Genomic DNA, 18,059 nt, shown 5'->3' with positions numbered 1-18,059 from the left:
TGGGGAGGTGATCCAGTGTTAGCCAGGTGGCCCCAGGGTGATCACAGGGCCCTCCTTCCCCTGAGAAAGAGGCTCAAGGTGACGTGATGTGAGAGGCTGCTGCTGGCTTGAGGCTAGGTGAGGAACCCAGGAGAAGCAGGAGGAGACCAGGAAGCAGGTCCCGTCTCCAGAAGGAACCTTGCCTTGCGGATACATTGATTGGAGCCCAGGGAGGCCCATTGTGGACTTCTGACCTCCAAAGCTGAAAGGATAAGTGTGTGCTGTTTAAGCCAGTGAGACTGTGGCGATGTGTTGAGCTGCCAGGAAATAGGTCAGGGTCCAGGGAGCGGATGAGATGCGGCAGGCAGGTGTCCGGGAAGCTGCACAGAGGCTGGGAGAGCATGGCCGCCCCTCCCAGGGCCAGGCTGCTGGATGCGGGGGCTGTGCCCACGTCTGCTCATTGGCTCCTTCCCACAGCTCTGACATAGCGGCAGCAGCATCCCCATTTCACCCCTGAGCACAACAGAGGTGCTGAGCACAGTCCACAGCCTACCAGGGCTTGGTGGCAGTGGCAGGCTTTGAATCAAGGCAGCCAGCGGCACAGAAATTTGCATCTCGTCACATTCAGCAGACACTTGGTCCTGACGTCGTGGTCACCCCTCTGCTGCCCTCTCCAACGGTTCCTGTCTCCCCGCCCAAAGTGGCAGGCTGCAGGTGGGCTCCTTAGTCGGAAGGTTTTTGTGTGGTTCACCACATGCTTTGAATGTAGAAGGCAGCTCACTGCAGAGTCAGCCGGGGCCGCCTTCTGCTTGAGCACGTGGGGAGTGGTGGGTGGCAGAGGGAGACTCGAGATGTTTCTGAAGGTAGATACTTGCCTTCCTCACTGAATCAGGTCCTCAGTAACGTGAGCCTGAGCCGAAGTGAATCACCCTAAACAAACCATTCAGGGCTCTGGGCATCTGGAGAGATTTAAACTTGATAAGGCGGGGAGCCTTGTCTGCCAGGGCTCAGGGCACAGACCCCAGCTCTGCGGAGCCACAGGTTGGAGCCCCCGAGGCCGCTCGTCCACCCCGGTCCTCCGGTCAGCTCACCCACACAGCCCTGCCTCCGCTCGTGAGCAGATGAGGCTCCTTCAGCCACGCAGATGGCACCATCCCGGCTGTCCCCCCACTCTGTCTCCAAGCTGCAGCCACTTGAATTCGTCTCCTCAGAGCCGCCTGAACCATCTGTTTTCTTAAGGCAGCAGCTTTCACCAGGTGGAAAGAAGACAGGGTCGGAGGGGCCAGAGCCGGGTTCCTCAGCAGGCAGGGGCTGAGAGGCCAGCCAGTCCCCTCACTCCTGACATCAGCTAGCAGCATGGGGGCGTATCCTGAAGGTCCTCCTCCTGGGCCTCTTTTCCTGACAGTTTTAAAGGTTTAAAACACAAGATAGATACACACATACTGCTAATACACTCACCGCTGGGTTGGCCAAATTGCGACCTTGAAGCACGTGGTTTGGGGGTGTCTGGAGAAGGTGGAGATAAGCGAGGTAACTCAGGGGCGTCCTGGTTAAGACCCAGAACGCAAATGATCCGTAGAGGTGACTTGTTCCGCCTCAAGGCATGTGGCGGGCAGTGATCCAGACACTGCCCCTCGGGGTCCGGACTGGTGGTGGCTGTGGGCTCCTGCCGGACGCCCAGGTCATGGGCCTGGTGATGTTACAGGCAGGGTCCCCGGGAGCTGTTAACAGTCCTCAGAATTCTCCTGTAGGTGGTCACTGCTTACCCCGAGGGCTCGGGGAAGGAGTGAGAATCACAGATTCAAGAGTTTTCTGTGATAGCCAGTATTTTCTTGGGAATCAGAGGTTATTATTTAAAATCTTAATTTCTCTTTTGATGAAGTTCAGTCCTATACTTTTTAAGGGCTGCTGTTCTTAAAATATTGCTTTCATTGTGGCTGTGTTGTTGGAGGGCTCGTGGTCATGTGATTTTGCTTTAGAGCAGACTGTGATTATTACACCCCTTACTCTAGAGGCCAAGAGACCCAAGTCTCCGGGAGGGTGAAGTGATTGAAGTCAAGTAAATACTCAGCTCCCCAGTCTCACCAGATCTGTTAAGGGGCACGTAGCACCCGTGGCTCGCCGCTTCGCAGCGGTGGATGGTCTCCATCGTCACAGACAGTTCTAGTGGCCAGTTGCTGCTCCAGATCCAGCCTGTGAACTGGTTTTGGGAGACTGCCTTGGAGCGGATTGCTCAGAGTAACAGAAAACCAAGCATTTTCTTCTGTAGAAAACCCAGGAAGAGGGATCTGCAGATTGACTCCCCCGAGCGCCTGTTCTGTTCGCCCTTCGCCTCAGATCTCTGCCTCAGGCGCTGGCCCGGGTGCTTGACACAGAGGAAGAGGGGATCAGGTGTCAGCCGGAGGGGAGTCCGAGGGATCTAGACGGCCCCGGGAACGCACAGTTAATGTGGAGAGAGAGGGATGGCCGCCACAGAGGTGCAGAGCCCAGGCTCTGAGCGGGGAGGGGCTAGGGTGTGAGTTCTGAGGACTCGAGGCGAGAGTGGCAGCGGTCTGGCTTTGGGTGGATGGAGGCAGAGACCTCTTTGCTTCTTGCCCGGGCGTGTGGATTGAGCTGTGTTTCTCTGCTCTCCCCCCGTTCGTCTCTGAGGCCATCGGCATTCCGGTCTCTCCACCGTGAGCCGCCGTTTCTACCAGTTAACTGAATGCACTGTGTTTTTATGTTTTAGTTTCAGTAGGCCAGGAAGGGCCACCGTGCGCAGTGCCACTTAACCTTCATTTTACCTGCTTTGGGAACTATTGTAAAGGTTAGATTTGCATCTGCCTGTCTGCAAGTCTCTGAAAAAATGTCAGTAGTCACCACAAATTTTAAAATAACGAGTTATATTGATGATTCCCATCCGTCACAATTTAAACCACCCATTTAAAGCATTCAATTTATTGTGACCATCAGCACAAATTTTGAACATCTCTGTACCTGCTAAAGAAGTCCTGTATTCAGCCCCAGGCAGCCCCCAGTCTGTCCTCTCCCTGCCTGTTGTGGACGTGTGTAGCCGCCTCACACTTCGTGTGGCCTCTGGCGTCTGGCTCCTTTCTGTAGCATGAGAGGGAAGGATCAGCGCGCTGTCCCTTTTTATTGCTCAATAGTATTCCATCCTGTGGCGCCTTGCTGTGATTTGTGTGGGATCAGAAGATGTGCAGGCTCTCATGATTCTGTCGTCTGTAAGAGGTTTTATTCAATGTTTTTAAAAGGGACTTGGAACTTTGTTGAGGATGTGATTCACCGCCGAATGTAAGCAGCCGGGTGGTGCGGGGTGAGGGTGTATCAGTGTCAGGGGAGGGCTGTCAGCAGCAGTAGAGCCGCATGGAGGCACTTACTAGGTTTCTCCCGCGCGCAGCTCTGCGAGTTGCTGGCCGTCCACTGGCGCTGGCACGGGAGGCCACCTGGCCCGTGGGCTGCGAAGGAAGATGGTGGCAGGTGGGTGAGCGAGGCTGGAGCGCATCCCTGTGGGCTTCTCCCTGCCTGCTGGTGCTGTCCTCACAAAGCAAAGGGGCCAGGAGGCAGACAAGCACCGGGCGTTGGGCAACACGGGGCTCCTTTGCTGCGCCCTCCTCGCTGCTGGAGCTCCGCAGGGAGGGGCCTGGGTTGCAGGGTCGCTCGAGTGACAGACATCCATCCACCAGGCGGCCTGGTCTCGGGGCTGTCACTGCTGAGAACCCCGGAGAGCTGCTGGGTAGGTGGGTTATATCTATCATTATTTGCCAGGTTAGAAATTAAAAATTAGTTATTCATTTAGAATAAATCAGTATGTGGTAGCACATTTAATACAGTGGGTTTTTTTGGCCATGCAGCACAGCCGTGGGATATCAGTTCTCCGACCAGAGCCTCTGGCAGTGAGAGCACAGAGTCCTAGCCACCGGCTTGCCAGGGGACACCCACACGTGCAGGAGACGCTTTCCAAAATGAAGTTTAATGAGGAATGGCATTGTTCATACATTTTGCAGATTCATTGTCAGGCTTGATGGGAGTCAGCTGGATTTTCATATCTGCTTTTGCTGACAGCTGCAATGTAAATTTTACTGGAGAGATAAAGAAACCCAGTCTTAGAAGGCATATACTTAGAGAGGTACAGCCTTGCCAGGTAACTGTGGCCATTCGTTCATACTGCACCACGGTTTGGTAGCAGCTTGGGTTCATTGCAACATGCAATTTGAAAACTCTGAGTTAACTTTTCATGCTCTATTACATTAAAACTCATTGGTTTGTCTTGAACATTGAATGCTGCATTTCTAATACTATTCATTGGTCATTTGAAAATTCTGATTCACAGTTTACAGACCTTTTAAATGTTGGTGTATTTCATTGTACAGTTACATTAAAAAGTCCTTAAAACATCACATTTTCATTCAGCCCATCGCTGTTACCTCATTGGGAGCAGGGTTGTAGTTAAATCTCCAGAAAGCTCATGGCACAAAGAGTGGTGACTTTCGATCTATATGTTCGAGTCCCCACTACTTGGCAGGTGAATATGAAAGTCACTCAGTCATGTCCAACTCTTCGAGACCCCATGGACTACACAGTCCATGTAATTCTCCAGGCCAGAACACCAGAGTTGGTAGCTGTTCCCTCCTCCCGGGGATCTTCCAGACCCAGGGATCGAACCCAGGTCTCCCACATTGCAGGCAGAGTCTTTACCAGCTCAGCCACCAGGGAAGCCCAAGAATCCTGGAGTGGGTAGCCTATCCCTTCTCCAGGGGATCTTCCTGACCCAGGAATCGAACCGGGGTCTCCTGCATTGCAGTTGGTTTCTTTCCCAGATGAGCCACGGGGAAGCCCACCCAGTGAAGATGGTTGGATGATAATTAGCAACTGGCAGCCTAGTTGTCTACAGCAGCTAATTCCAGATTCAGGCAGTGTTGGGTGGTCCCCCGCAATGGGAACTTGTCCTGTGGTCCCACACACACACTTAAAAATATATAGAATGTATTTTTATGGATACATAAAAATGTATAGGTTCCATTAAGATGAACAGATATTCTGTGAGAATTCAAGGAGAGGACAATTAAGTAGAAATAATTTGTGATTTTTATTAGTTTGCTTCCCGCTCCTTCCTCATGGCCAGCATTCCACTTCCTATTCTCTTTGGGTCTTTCCCCTCACTTTCTCCATTTTCCAGTGGCTTGTGTGGAACACTTGGAGGAACTCTGAATTTAAACATAGCTTTTGAAACAGCACACCTTATTTATGTACCCGAGTTCACTGGAGCAGAGTGTGTATCTGACCTCCCGTTTTCCTGGCTTCTTGACGTACCCGACTCCCTCTTCCTCTCCCCCCAGAGAAAACGAGCTGTGCTGCAGTCATTTATGGGCACAGCCGCCCGCAGGTCCTGGGGTAGAAAGACTCAGACCTGTATCTTTTATGCTGTTTTCTTTTCCCATGTGGATAAAGTTCTGAACTCATAACCCAAGGCGGTGTTTATTTAGAGAGTTGGTAAATCACATTCTTCTCCTTGCCCTACAGGTGTTTTTCCCTTGGTTTTACATATAGTGAGCTTGGCAGCTCAGCGTTGCAGCTCGGGGGCAGGTCTGTGTGTGCCCCCTGGCCCGGCGGGGCCCGGAGCAGCCCCTCATGCCTAGCTGCCCGTGTGTCTCTGTGCAGTCTTGTCATCTTGCAGAATCGTACAGCTTGTAACCTGATCAGTAGTTCATTGCTTTTTATTCCTGGGCTCTATTCCACAGAGGGACATCTGGGTTGTCTCCAGTTTTTGGCAGTTACAAATGAAGCCACTATAAATACCCATGTTCAGGCTTTTGTGTGAACATGAGTCTTCCTTTCTCTAGAGGAAGGTGTCGAGTTGTTGGGTGAGGCGTGCTCCGTGGGGAACTGCCCACCTGCTTGCTGTCCGTGCGCCTGGGTCCTCTGCACCGCCTCCTTGGCCTCGCCAGAGGTTTCATCTCAGTCATCTTATAGGTGGCGGTCGTTTTAATTCACAGATACCTGATAGCTCAGGCATACATCTTTTTGCTTATTTGCCATCCTTGTACCCTCTCTTACGTGTCTGCTTAAGTATTGGGCTTTTTAAAATTCTTATTACTGTCAAGTTTGGGGAGCTCTTGATGTATTTAGTGTAAGTCCTTTGTCAGGTGATCTGCAAATATTTTCTCCCAACCTATAGCTTGTCTGTTTTTTTCCTTAATGATGTCTTTACAGAAAAGTCCATTTTATTAAAATTCTTTTATTGATCTTGCCTTTTGGTGTTATGTCTAACAATTCTTTGCTGGGTATCACATGATTACTTTTTAAAGTTTAAATGTTTGTTCACCTAAGGTCCATTATGAGTTAGAATTTGAAGGTGCGAGGTTGCAGTTTATTTATTTTTGCCTATGAACGTCCAACTGTTTCTTTACTGTGTGTTGAAAAGACTGTCTCTTTTCCTCTGAATTACTTGCACCTTTGTCAAGAATCAGGCAGTAATGTTGACGTGGGCGTTTTTGTGGACTCTCCTGTTCTGTTCTGAGTCCACCCCTTTGCTAACACAGCTCCGTCTCAGCTACTGGAGCAACTCAACTTCTCCTTTCAGAATTGTTTCCCTTACTGTGCTGGGAATTTGACTGGAATTGTGTATCAACATACCGAATGATTTGGGGAGAACTGAAGTCTTCACCCCGCCTTCCAGCCCCTGAACGTGGTCAGTCTCCTGCTCTGGTGACTTTACGTGGGAAACTAGTCTTCCTCCCACTTTCTTTTGACACTATAGTTTTTTTTAGAAGGTCTTGGATGTGAGTGTTCCTTGATAGTCTGGGTGGGCCCCCCAAAAAGTAGGGTCAGGCCTGAGTGATAGTCCAATGGCACCAATGTGGGGAGAAAAAAAACATCAACCAGAAACGGCTTGGTCCTCCGTCCCAGACTGTTCTGTTTGTGGCTTTATACCAATAAAGGAACTCCCCTGACATGGGCTGCGCTTGACTGGCTTGTTAAAGTTTTAATTAGCACAGTCAGAGTATGTATTTTAAAATCTCTCCTCTGCTTCTGACCCCATTCTTCAGTCCCCGGATTTCCTTGTCTCTGTGAGTAGAAAATGCAGGCATTTAAGGGCGGGTGTTGCTGTCTGCCCAGGTGTGCAAGGCCGACCCCCATGGTCACAGATAAGGGAGGCAGTTCCTTTGTGTGGGTCTGCTGGAGGAGCCCCGCCGCCTCTGTCCAGAAGGGCAGCTCCGCACCCCTTCCTGCCTGCTGCAGCCTGGCTGGTGCGCTCAGGCTGCAGGCTGTGTTCTGCTCGTGCCTTTTCTTTGCACTGTGGGGTTACAGAGAATCCTGGACAAGACTGAGCAACCAAACTGAACTGTAAAGGCATGTGTACTTGCTGAGGCGACAGGAGGGCAAGCAAGGCTCCGTCCAAGGGGTGAACACTGTGTACTTAATGCACGAGGGGTGTTGCTCTGCCCACACACACCGCTTTCTCCCCTAAGGACTTCCTGCTCAGAGTCCTCTCTGGGTGGACATTCTCCCTTAATAGTCTTGCTTTCTTTAAAACTACACGAATGTGGGGTGAATTCATACGCACAAATAAATTTTATAGATAAATGGGTTTTTCAAACACCACAATGGAATTTTTTTTTTTTTTAAATTTTTGGCTGTACTGGGTCTTTGTTGCTGCACAGGCTTTTCTCTAGCTGTGGTCACGGGCTTCTCACTGTGGCAGCCTCTCTCGTTGCAGAGCTCCCAGGCTCGTGGGCTCCATAGTTGAGGCGCATGGGCTTAGTTGCTCCCCAGCACGTGGGGTTTTCCCCGACCAGAGATGGAACCCGTGTCTCCTGCATTGGCAGGTAGATTCTTTACCACTGCACCTCCAGGGGAGCCCCAGAATGTTTATTTCTAGAGAAATAGTGCAGGAAGTAGAGCATTTACACCTGCCTCAGATGTTTAGCTTCAGTTGGGAAAGAATCCGCCTGCAGTGCAAGAGACCCCAGATCAAGTCCTGGGTCGGGAAGATCTGCTGGAGAAGGGATAGGCTACCCACTCCAGTATTCTTAGGCTTCCCCTGTGGCTCAGCTGGTAAAGAATCCGCCTGCAATGCGGGAGACCTGGGTTGGATCCCTGGGTCGGAAGATCCCCTGGAGAAGGAAACGGCTACCCACTCCCGTGTTCTGGCCTGGAGAATTCCATGGACTGTATAGTCCGTGGGGTCGCAGAGAGGCAGACGCGACCTTCACTTTCACTCTCAGGCATTCAGTGCACACAGCAGTTCCAGGCAGAGCCCTCAGGACGGCTGTGCTCTCTGAAACTGGTTTGTCCCCATGCAGAATGGCCTGTTTCTATTCAGTTCTTGTCCCCTCCTCCCCCAAACAGTGCAGCTTTATTGAGATATTCCATATACCCTGCAATTCATCAGTTTTTAATAAACGTATTCACCCATCGCTGCAATCGGTTTATGTTGCCTAAGAGGAACCCTGTGCCCCTCAGCCATCGCCCTTCCAGTCTCCCTCCCAGCTCTGGGCAGCCACTGTGCCTTCTAACTCTGTGGAAATCACTCTTCTGAACACCTGATACGAACGAATGGAGCCACACCACATATGGCCCTTAGAATTAATGAGCACTTGTGTTTTATAAGGTTTTCTCTGTGAAGCGTGCTGAAGTGTAAGAAACATGCTTGTGTACAATTTGGGGCATATATGCTAGTTTTCTGAGAATAGGTGTCTAGAAATGACATTCTGAGTTACGACTTTGGCTTTCATAAATATCACCTTTGGGGAGAATGATTTGACTATAAGTTTAGACTCTAGCCACTTGGCACCCATTTTATGATGTGAGACCCTCCGCATCTGTGGGCATCTCCAGTATTTTTCACTGTTGATGTGGTAGTCGGAAAGGGGTGTCCTGTTAATTAGGGGGGTTGGGCGTACTTGTTACTTGTATTTCTTCAGGACCTCTCCTTGGCTGCAGTTGGCTTGTGTCGTCTTGGCTTCAGCATCTCGTGAACCCTCTGGCTGCTGTAGGCTGCTCGTAGTCTTCCTCCGTCCTGGAGCGTCCACATCGTGCCCCCTCTGCTGGGCTTGTTGGCACTTGTTTTCCTCCCCGGCAACCGGACAGCCCTACGCAGTAGAGCAGATGAGACAGGACATGTAAGAAAGCAGCTGGGACGTAATTATAGGTTCCTCAGTTGGGCCGGGTGCACGCCCCTCTCTGAGCCTGGCCAGTGTCCACACCAGTCTGCAGTCGTGGTTTGTGGGGCAGACGTGATGGCGGGTTAGCACGGTCCTCCAGAGAACAGACGATTTTTGCATAATGAAGCCAAACGGAGAGCCCCAAACAAATAATCTTATTTAAGGAACACAAGTTTATCCGTGGCCTTCCTTGGGGCTTTATTTTCCTATAACTGATGTAAATCTGAATTATTTAAGAGTATGGAGCCCGCTGTTGGGCTTCAGCACACTGCTTCTGCTTGGAACTTTCAGGCTCTCCGCAAGGCAGGAGCTGAGAAGCCCCGGTTTAGCAGGGAATGGGCTTCCAGCTCCCTTTACGGAGCCAGAGCGCATAAAATTAAACCCAGAGCACGTGTTAACACAACTTAGTGTTGATCAAGTCACGGTCTCACTGTTAACATATCCAGAGGAAGTCCAGAATTGCTGGAGGCTGCCCTTCCCGGGGGCCAGGGCACGAGAGCACAGAAGCACACGCTCTCACACACACACACACACACACACACGGGAGCACAGAAGCTCTCTCTCGCACACACACACACTCATGCACACACACTCACTCATGAGAGCACAGAAGCTCTTGCACATACACGAGAGCACAGAAGCTCTCACGCATGCACACACGAGCACAGAAGCACACTCTCTCACTCACACACACACACACACACACACGAGAGCACAGAAGCTCTCACGCGCACACACACGAGAGCACAGAAGCTCTCTCTCACACACACACGAGAGCACAGAAGCTCTCTCTCTATCACACACACACACACACACATGCACACTCCCCACTTCCTCCTAGGACCAGCTACGGACAGATGCCTGGGCCCGCGGTGGTTGGACAGGCTCGGTCAGATGGCTGCCTGGGGCTGGCAGCCAGGTCCAGACCCAGGACTTCTCAGTCCTGACCCCCCTATTCCGAGTGTCACGTGCTTCCGGGCCGCAGGTGGTTCCTCTTGGGACGGGTGCTTGTGTGCACTCGGGAGTTTTCAAGGCCCTGCCCGCCCTCTGCCTGAGCCTCACTGCCCACCTCCCCCTGTGCCCGCCCGCAGCCTGGCTCTTGTTCACTGTGGAGCCTGGCAGGTGCTTCTCGGGACCTCTGCCCGGCCAGCCCCCTGTCTCTGGTCCCGGCCTGTGTGTCTGTCTGCCCTTCTGTCACCTTAGCCCTCGTGTCCAGGGTCTGCTTATCAGTTCTCCCCGCCGCCCGGCCCAGCCTGCTCTTGACACATCTCGACACTTGCTGGGAGAGGGACTAACCTCTGTGAGAGGAGGGCAGCCTGCTTCGCCTCCCAGATGGGTCGTGTGTGCAGACCAGTGTCAGGAAGTCAGTCTACCCCCTGAGGGAATGGAGAGCCTGCTGGTGTGATAGTGGATTCGAAATGACTTTTTTGAAGCGTAGTCAAAGTTTTTCATTTCTAGGAGGTATCATAGAGGGAGGGAGGGCGTTTCCTCACAGCCCACGGGCACTGTGGTCCTTGTCCGACTGGGCCAGGATGGGGTGAGCTTGTTGGCAGAGCCTGTGGGCTCTGCTGCCTGGTCGGCACTGGCTCCTTCCCGCCCGGCGGTTGCTGGGGTGGTGAGAGCAGACAGTTCAGACTGGCCATCCCGCCCCATGTCTGTGTCCTCAGTGACCTCCATGTTCTGCCCAAGGATGCGTCCTCTGCCTCTTCCCCATCTGTGCAAGGCCCGGCTTGCCCCAAGACTCCCCCAGGAGGACCGGAGTTGACACCGAGCAGAGTTCTCCCACAGAATTGTAGGTTTTGTAGGGGTGTCCGGAATTGTTTCCCAACACCCAGGAGGTTCTGGCTTCTTGGGGAGTGTGACAGCTGACACCTGTGGGTCTCTGCTTTTGTGGAAGCCTTATCAGACCCCCTCCTCCCCATCCTCTGCTGGGGGCGGGGCCCCAGCTGCTGCCTGCCCCCCGCCCCCACTCCCCACCACGCCTTCCTCTAATCAGCCTAGCCTCTCAGCCGGGCTCAGCAGGAGTGGTTCATCTTCTGTCTCTCACCATTGAGTTATCAGTTGCTTCTTTGAGCTCAGAGCCAGGGGTTTTGTGGATCAGAACCTTTGGAAATCGAGTGTATCTGAATTCTTGAGAGAAAGTGATGGAGCTGAAACAGGATATATATGCACATCTCTGTTCGGACCTGTACAAAACTCTATTTCTGGACCACTTTGCCTTTTGAAGGTGATCATCTCAACTGATGGTTGCTTGATTATGTGTCTGGGCCTGATAACTGTGGGCAGCTTTAAAAAGAGAATGCTGAGCGAGAGCTCCTGGAGGTTCTATGCAGTCACTCTGATGTGGCTGAGAGAACCCTGCCCTCCCCTCCCCCCACCCCCAGCAGATTCTGCTGCAGAGCCATGCAGACATGGCGGGGAACTGCGCACTTGGACCAGAAGGTGACTCGCGAGCCCAGAGGGGGCCTCATGACTCCGAGAGGAGAGGAGGGGGACCAAGCAGAAGCCTGGGGGCTCTGACCTGAAAGTCAGGGTGGACTGGTGGGGTGGGGCTTAAGCTGGGCTGGTAAGGCTCTGCTTGACCCATTCAAGGAGCCTTCCATGTCAAGGTCACCATGGTGTCTGTGGCCCTCCACTTACCCTGTCTGCCCTTTTTAAACCAAGTCATGGGTTTTGCTCACAGGGTTGTATCACTAGTTGGGATTTTGAGGAGAAGTTTGCAGGGATGGGGGGGTTCCTGAGTGGAGAGCGACTCTGAGGCATGGCTGGACCCTTGTGGCCCAACTAGCTCCTGGGGGCAGCATATAGACTTAGTTGGAAGGCCATGAGGTTTTATTGGGGTTGTTTGGTCCCCTCTCCCCAACCTTTTTGGGAAAAGTTTGAGAAGTGATGGAAGACGTCAAGGCCATCAAAGTGGAATTTTCTGTTTTTCTCCTCCTGGAGTGAGATTCAGGCGCTAAATCGGGACCACCTCATTTCCATAGCAATTGGCCGGCTCTGGGTTGTGACATCACAGAGGTCTGAGAAGAGTAAAGCTGGATATAGATAGGCACAGGGAGCCCCAGTAAAAAAGGAGGAAATACAGGCTTTGTAACTAAACAGGGGAGCCTTTTGTGTTTCTAAAGTCACTCTTTTAAAAAGGTATTTTGTGCCATACGTGTGTATTAAAATTTGCCACTGATACTATCACAATGCTGTTGTCAAAAGGCCTACTAATCATGAGTAATGGAAATGATCTGTTGTATTTCTGGGCGTCATGTGTATATTTCAGAATGATAATCACCCCCTTCCCCTCCCTGACACTTAAGTGTACCAGAGACTTGGTCTGTATACTTGAGGCATTCTCTATTGTCAGTGGTGTTTCTAATCATTGTGTCTTCGCTCATATTTGGCCGAATGAGAGTTAACATACTTGAGAAAATTCCAGCTAAGCAAGATAAGAAATTCAGAACAGGATCAGTTTACATGGTGATAAATAAACATAAATGCCAATCTTGCACTTCTTCCTTGATGATATAGATAGCCTTATCGTTTAGGATATTTCTGGAAGCCTAGTTCAGATTGTGATATCAGGCACCTTCCATCATTTAATTCTGGTCCAGGGATTTACTGTGTCTTAATTAAATTTTTAATCCTTTTGTTGAACTGACTCGTTGATGAGGAGCTTATTTTAACTGGATACAGTCCCTTAGGAGCTAGACTTGAGTTGCCGACCTTTTCTCCACGGGTCCCGTGCCAGTTGGTTGGGAGGGCCTGTTGCCGACAGTTGCCCACGTACGTCACGGGCCAGCCGGGGGCTTTTCTGCAGTTGGACAGCCACCGGCCTGGGCCACTGTCACCATGCCTGTGACGTGTGGAAAACTGGTCAGCCCAGCAGGAATGTGTACTATGTAGAAGATGGGACGGTGCTCAGGAGAACCTCGTTCTAACTGTGGAACCCTACCCGCCTTGCCTTTAGGAGCCAACTTCAGAGAAACTTGTCGTTTTTGCACGTGTGCACTATAAACCATGCTTTAAAGCTCTTCTAAAGACCTGAGGAACTAAAGTCAGAGTACCAGGCACATGTCGAGCAAATGGCTTCAAGATCCCTGGTGCATTCACGTGACGGGGGTGTGTCTGCAGGGGGGAGTCACCACTGCTTCAGAACCTCCTACTAGCTTGTGTTCTAGTCTGTGTTTGTTTATTGGTGTAAAGGGCAATAAGAGTTTACATAGTCTTACTCCAACAAAACTCTTATCTCTTTTATAGCTATGATGATAGATATGGCATCTTCATTTTAAAAAATTTAATATTATTAACTCAGAACCTCATATAGGTACACTGAGAACCTTTAGTTCCCCGATCAGGGATTGAACCTGGGCCCTGGGCAGCGAAGGTGTGAGTGCTAACCACTGGGCTGCCACGGAATTCCCCAAGAACCTTAAAAAAAAAAACTGCTGTATAATACTCCATTGGTGGAATGTGTTGTTTATTTCATAGGCCTTTGTAGGATTTTTCCTCAAAATATTTTTTGATGGTTTGAGGTAATTAATTTAGGAGGGTAAATGTAGAAATTTCAGTCAAAGTACATTTTTACCATATATGGTTCAAGCTAGATAAGCAACGGGAAAAGGAATTTCTACTTTCCTTACTTCTTACTTTCCAGTTTTTTTGTCAGGGTGTCATGATTGGGGGGCCAGTTTAAAAATTGTGTTTTCATAAACAGCTTTTATTGATAACCCTGACAAAAATTAATTAAATGTATATATTGATATTTAGTGGCTCAGCTGGTAAAGAATCTGCCTGCAATGTGGGAGACCTGGGTTTGATCCCTGGGTTGGGAAGATCCCCTGGGGAAGGGAAAGGCTACCCACTCCAGTATTCTGGCTTGGAGAATTCCATGGACTATACATGCATCGCAAAGAGTTGGATATGACTGAGTGACTTTCACTTTGGGCTTCCCTGGTGGCTCTGCCTGTAATGTGAGAGACCTGGGTTTGATCTCTGGTTCGGGAAGATCCCCTGGAGATCCTTCTTGGCAACCCACTCCAGTATTCTTGCCTGGAAAATTACATGGATGAAGGAACCTGGTGGGCTGCAGTCCATGGGGTCGCAAAGAGTCAGACACATCTGAGCAACTTCACTGGTTTATTGATATTTAATAAAAACAAAAACATCAAGACTGGCAGTGGTCTAAATTTGGGTGGTAATACCTGTTTCTTGGCTTCCAAGGAACTCTAAGGTGTGTTTTGAGATACTCAAGGAAAAAAAGGACGGTTTATATTCAGGAATTATTTGAGAAATGTAACCTGAAGTTGAGGTTTGGAACTTGCCTAGAGGAGAAAGGGAAGGGTGCTGTCCATGGTGCTGAATCAGACCCACTGCTTGTTGGAGTGGTGGAAAGGCTCTGAAATACTGAAGTCCAAATACACAGCTATGTAGCCACTTTAAAAAAACCACATCTCCTGTTTGTAGCTGGTATTCTTAATTTCTGTTGGAGTGTTTGAGTTGCCAGGGAAAGCTGACCATACAAGGAAACACAGAACATCATTAGTTGCAGTAAACTGTTCTGTTTGCCAGAAGGACAGGATTAAATTAAAAGTATGGCCATTTTGACCAGTCAGTCAAGTCAGAGTAGTCAAAGTCACTCAGTCGTGTCCGACTCTTGTGACCCCATGGACTGCAGCCTGCAAGATTCCTCTGTCCATCGGATTTTCCAGGCAAGAATACTGGAGTGGGTTGCCAATTCTTTCTCCAAAGGGATCAGCTTAAGTCAGGTTTAAATCCCTTATGAGTTTACTGATGGCATTTTGTTGATGCTGATCACCACAATTCTTTCTCTGAACTACCATACTACAATGCCCTGTAATTCTTTTTTTTTTTTTTTAAAAGGAGGCAGGTGTTTAAAAATGGACTCATTTGTTGTTTTTTTAAGACAATTCCACATAATGTTACTAGTGGGCTAATGATGGAATTCAGCTTGCCACCCCCGCCCCGCCCAGGCCACTCTTCAAAGCAAGCGGCTTTATAGAACTTTCCCAGCTGTGCGAGAACTTTGGAGTTAACTAGCAACAAGCCTGAAAATTTGGTTACGTATATAAGTACAAAGCGGGTTCATCAAATCCCTGTTCTGGCCCTCTGCTGCTAAGTCGCTTCAGTTGTGTCCGACTCTGTGCGACCCCATAGACGGCAGCCCACTAGACTCCCCCGTCCTGGGATTCTCCAGGCAAGACCACTGGGGTGGGTTGCCCTTTCCTTCTCCAATGCATGGAAGTAAAAAGGGAAAGTGGCCCTCAACCCAGTGCACTTCAACCAAGGCGTCATCTACCACCTCCTTAACGTTTATCAGACACTTGAATAAGTAACATCCAGCCACTCCTTGGAGATGGTTCCCTTTTTCAGACACTGGGCTGCTGAAGGGCTCAGGAGCCTCGTGGTCCTGGGCTCCATTACTAGAGCCTTTACAACCTTCCAGAACCTCCATGTCCCCCTTTTCCTCACTCCTTTCATCCTCCGTGGGTTCTTAGAGGCTATTTAAATCCTAATTCCTGCCAGAAGTTTAAAAAAATTTTTTTTCTTTTAAACCATGGCCCTATGTCTCAAAGAAGATTGTAGTTAATGAATGAAGAGGGATGGGAGTGTTACAGTTGGAGTTTACACTTCATACTTGCCAGTCATTGGTTAAAAGTTTTAAATCCTCACTTCTGATTTTATATAAATGTTTTCCAGGCCAGCCTTCAGCAAGCATTCTGCTAATCTCAAGATCCTTTGTAGGATCTTTGTCCATTCTCATCCTCCCAGGGATCCCCTTTTCAAATTCCCCACACCCCAAAATGCCATTCCTGTTCTTTGGTATGGATACATACTTTATATGATTGAAGTGTCCAGTAACAGTTTAGAATGACCTTGCTGTTTTAAGGCACGTGTATCCATGATGGAAGATTCTAACGTATGCTGTTTTAAACCCCCCACCCCCAAACAATATTTTCTCTAGGATTGAGTTTTAATGAGTAGAAACCTTTTTCAAAATAAATTTCATTGCAAATTCAGCAGATTATTGTGTGTTCAGAACCCACTTAGCATTTTGAAAGGAACAAAAGTTTGTTTAGCATACATACCAGTAAGTATCTTTTGGGGTAGAGTATAGTTATTTGGCATGGTTGGAACTTATTAGTGACTGGAAATCGTCCAGAGTACAGATATGTTTTTGTTTACTTGATCCAAGCCAGGAAGGTAAAAATCGTGGAATTTCTTTGTTTCCTTCAAAGCTGGAGATACAGATGACCCACCGAGAATTACCCAAAACCCTGTAATCAACGGGAATGTGGCCATGAGTGACGGGCACAGCAACACGGAGGAGGATATGGAGGACGGTGAGTATCCGGGCTTCGTCTCCTCGTGTTGGGCAAAAAGAGGTCAGAAGCAGACACCTCTTCCGTGAGGACTGTTGAGTCTCTTTAAGAGTAGCTAGTTTTCAGGAAGTTGTATCTGAGCAAAATTTAGGAGCCTGGTTTGGTTTTGAATTTCACGATTGCCTGCAAATTTCAAGGTAAGTTGATTCTCCCCAGCCTAGGCGAGAAGGTGGAAATACAGAAGTCTGTAATTGACGGGTATTTGCTCAGGCCTGCAGTTAATTTTCCAGCCACTCCTAGTACTCAGAACAAGTACCTTACTGTCCTTTCCTTTCCGTCTGCAGCACACTACTTCTAGACACTGGAACGTGGCTTCCCATTGCATTCTTACTGTAGCAGGTGTATCAGTTGTCTGTAGCTGATCACCCCTCCCCCCTCCGGTTAGGTTCAAAAATCAGAATCGAGCTTTGGGCTTCATCCCCCAGACTGACTTTTGGTCTTTTATCTTCTCTGCGCAAAGTATACACATTTGTACATGCATGGGCATTTTGGGCCTAGGGAAGCACTTTCTCTCGAGGCTATTTCTTCATTATGCCTTATCAGACGGGTGTGACCTGTGCGTTTGCCAGGTCAACCCCACGAGAAGGTAGCAGCCAATAGTCACTTTATGCGGCCCCCCGGAGTCTTGCAGTGTAATATGAAACCGTGTTCTGTCAAAAGCGTGTCCATCAATCCTCATGAGGGTTGTGTCCTTCCCAGGGGTGTAACGGGGCAGTTGAAAGAAACCGTCAGTCACGGGCTGCACCACCAGAAGGACTGCTGTTCAGACCTCCTGCCAAATGTTCAGCCTCCATGAGAAACTGCAGCCGTAGTTGAGAGTTCTCTCACAGTGCGCTTTACCCCTGGCAGCGGGCTGAGGCCATATCTGAGGAAGGTAAAGAGGCGTGGTCTGACCCGCTGCTTTGTTACCTGTGGAGTGCGCTTTCCACCGCAGACCAGAGGGCGACGGTGTGGGGTGGCCCCCCGGCTGCGGGGGCCCTTTGGTTCCATCGCAGACCCTGGAGAGGCCAGCAGTGGTTCAGAGAGCGCCGCGGGGAAGGCCCGAGGCAGGGGTCGATGGTAGCCTCTCCCAGAGCAGGGAGCCGCCCCAGCCAGCCAGAGCCCTGCCCTTAGCTGGTTCCACAGTGCAGGCTCGTCCTGGCGTCGCCCCAGGTGTCCTTGGGGAGGGAGGGCTCGGGAGGAGGCGCAGATGTGGATCCAGGCGCAGGCTTCCGAGGCCTCCAAGCCTTTTGGTGGGTCCTTCTTGCTCAGAAGGGTCCGTCCTGTACTTTTTAGGTTGCCGTGTTATCCCCTCCTCCCTCCCTAGTCGTGACAGCTCCAGATGTCTCTCATAGTGGCTAGAAGTCTCCCGGGGGCCCCAGATTGCCTCACCTGAGAACCAGTGTAAGGAGAGCACAGTGTACACAACATCCCTTCCTTTTGAGGCCAATTGTACTAAATTGTTAGTAGTCAATGATGGCGTTACGGAACCTAAAAGCAGAAATGCTCCTACTGTGAATTATCAGCTGGAAAAAGCACTTTACAG

General features: G+C 50.0%; 1 protein-coding gene across 8 annotated transcripts in view; it reads left to right on the top strand.

The window, feature by feature from the left end:
- The window catches only part of USP7 (ubiquitin specific peptidase 7), an 81,532-nt gene that overhangs the window by 37,129 nt on the left and 26,344 nt on the right, over positions 1–18,059 (top strand). For 5 of the 8 annotated variants that reach the window (XM_055562487.1, XM_055562489.1, XM_055562490.1 and 2 more), the window contains exon 2: positions 16,391–16,495. In XM_055562487.1, coding sequence (XP_055418462.1) covers positions 16,391–16,495 — 105 coding nt within the window. Of the gene's footprint in view, positions 1–16,390; positions 16,496–17,233; positions 17,409–18,059 lie in introns of those variants that run through there. The other 3 variants (XM_055562492.1, XM_055562493.1, XM_055562494.1) reach the window with 2 other exon arrangements.

The sequence above is a fragment of the Bubalus kerabau genome, chromosome 23 (genome assembly GCF_029407905.1).
Source record: "Bubalus kerabau isolate K-KA32 ecotype Philippines breed swamp buffalo chromosome 23, PCC_UOA_SB_1v2, whole genome shotgun sequence".
NCBI classification, from domain to species: domain Eukaryota; kingdom Metazoa; phylum Chordata; class Mammalia; order Artiodactyla; family Bovidae; genus Bubalus; species Bubalus kerabau.
The sequence above is the reverse complement of the archived record's forward strand: the minus strand, read 5'-3'. Positions and strand labels throughout refer to the sequence as shown.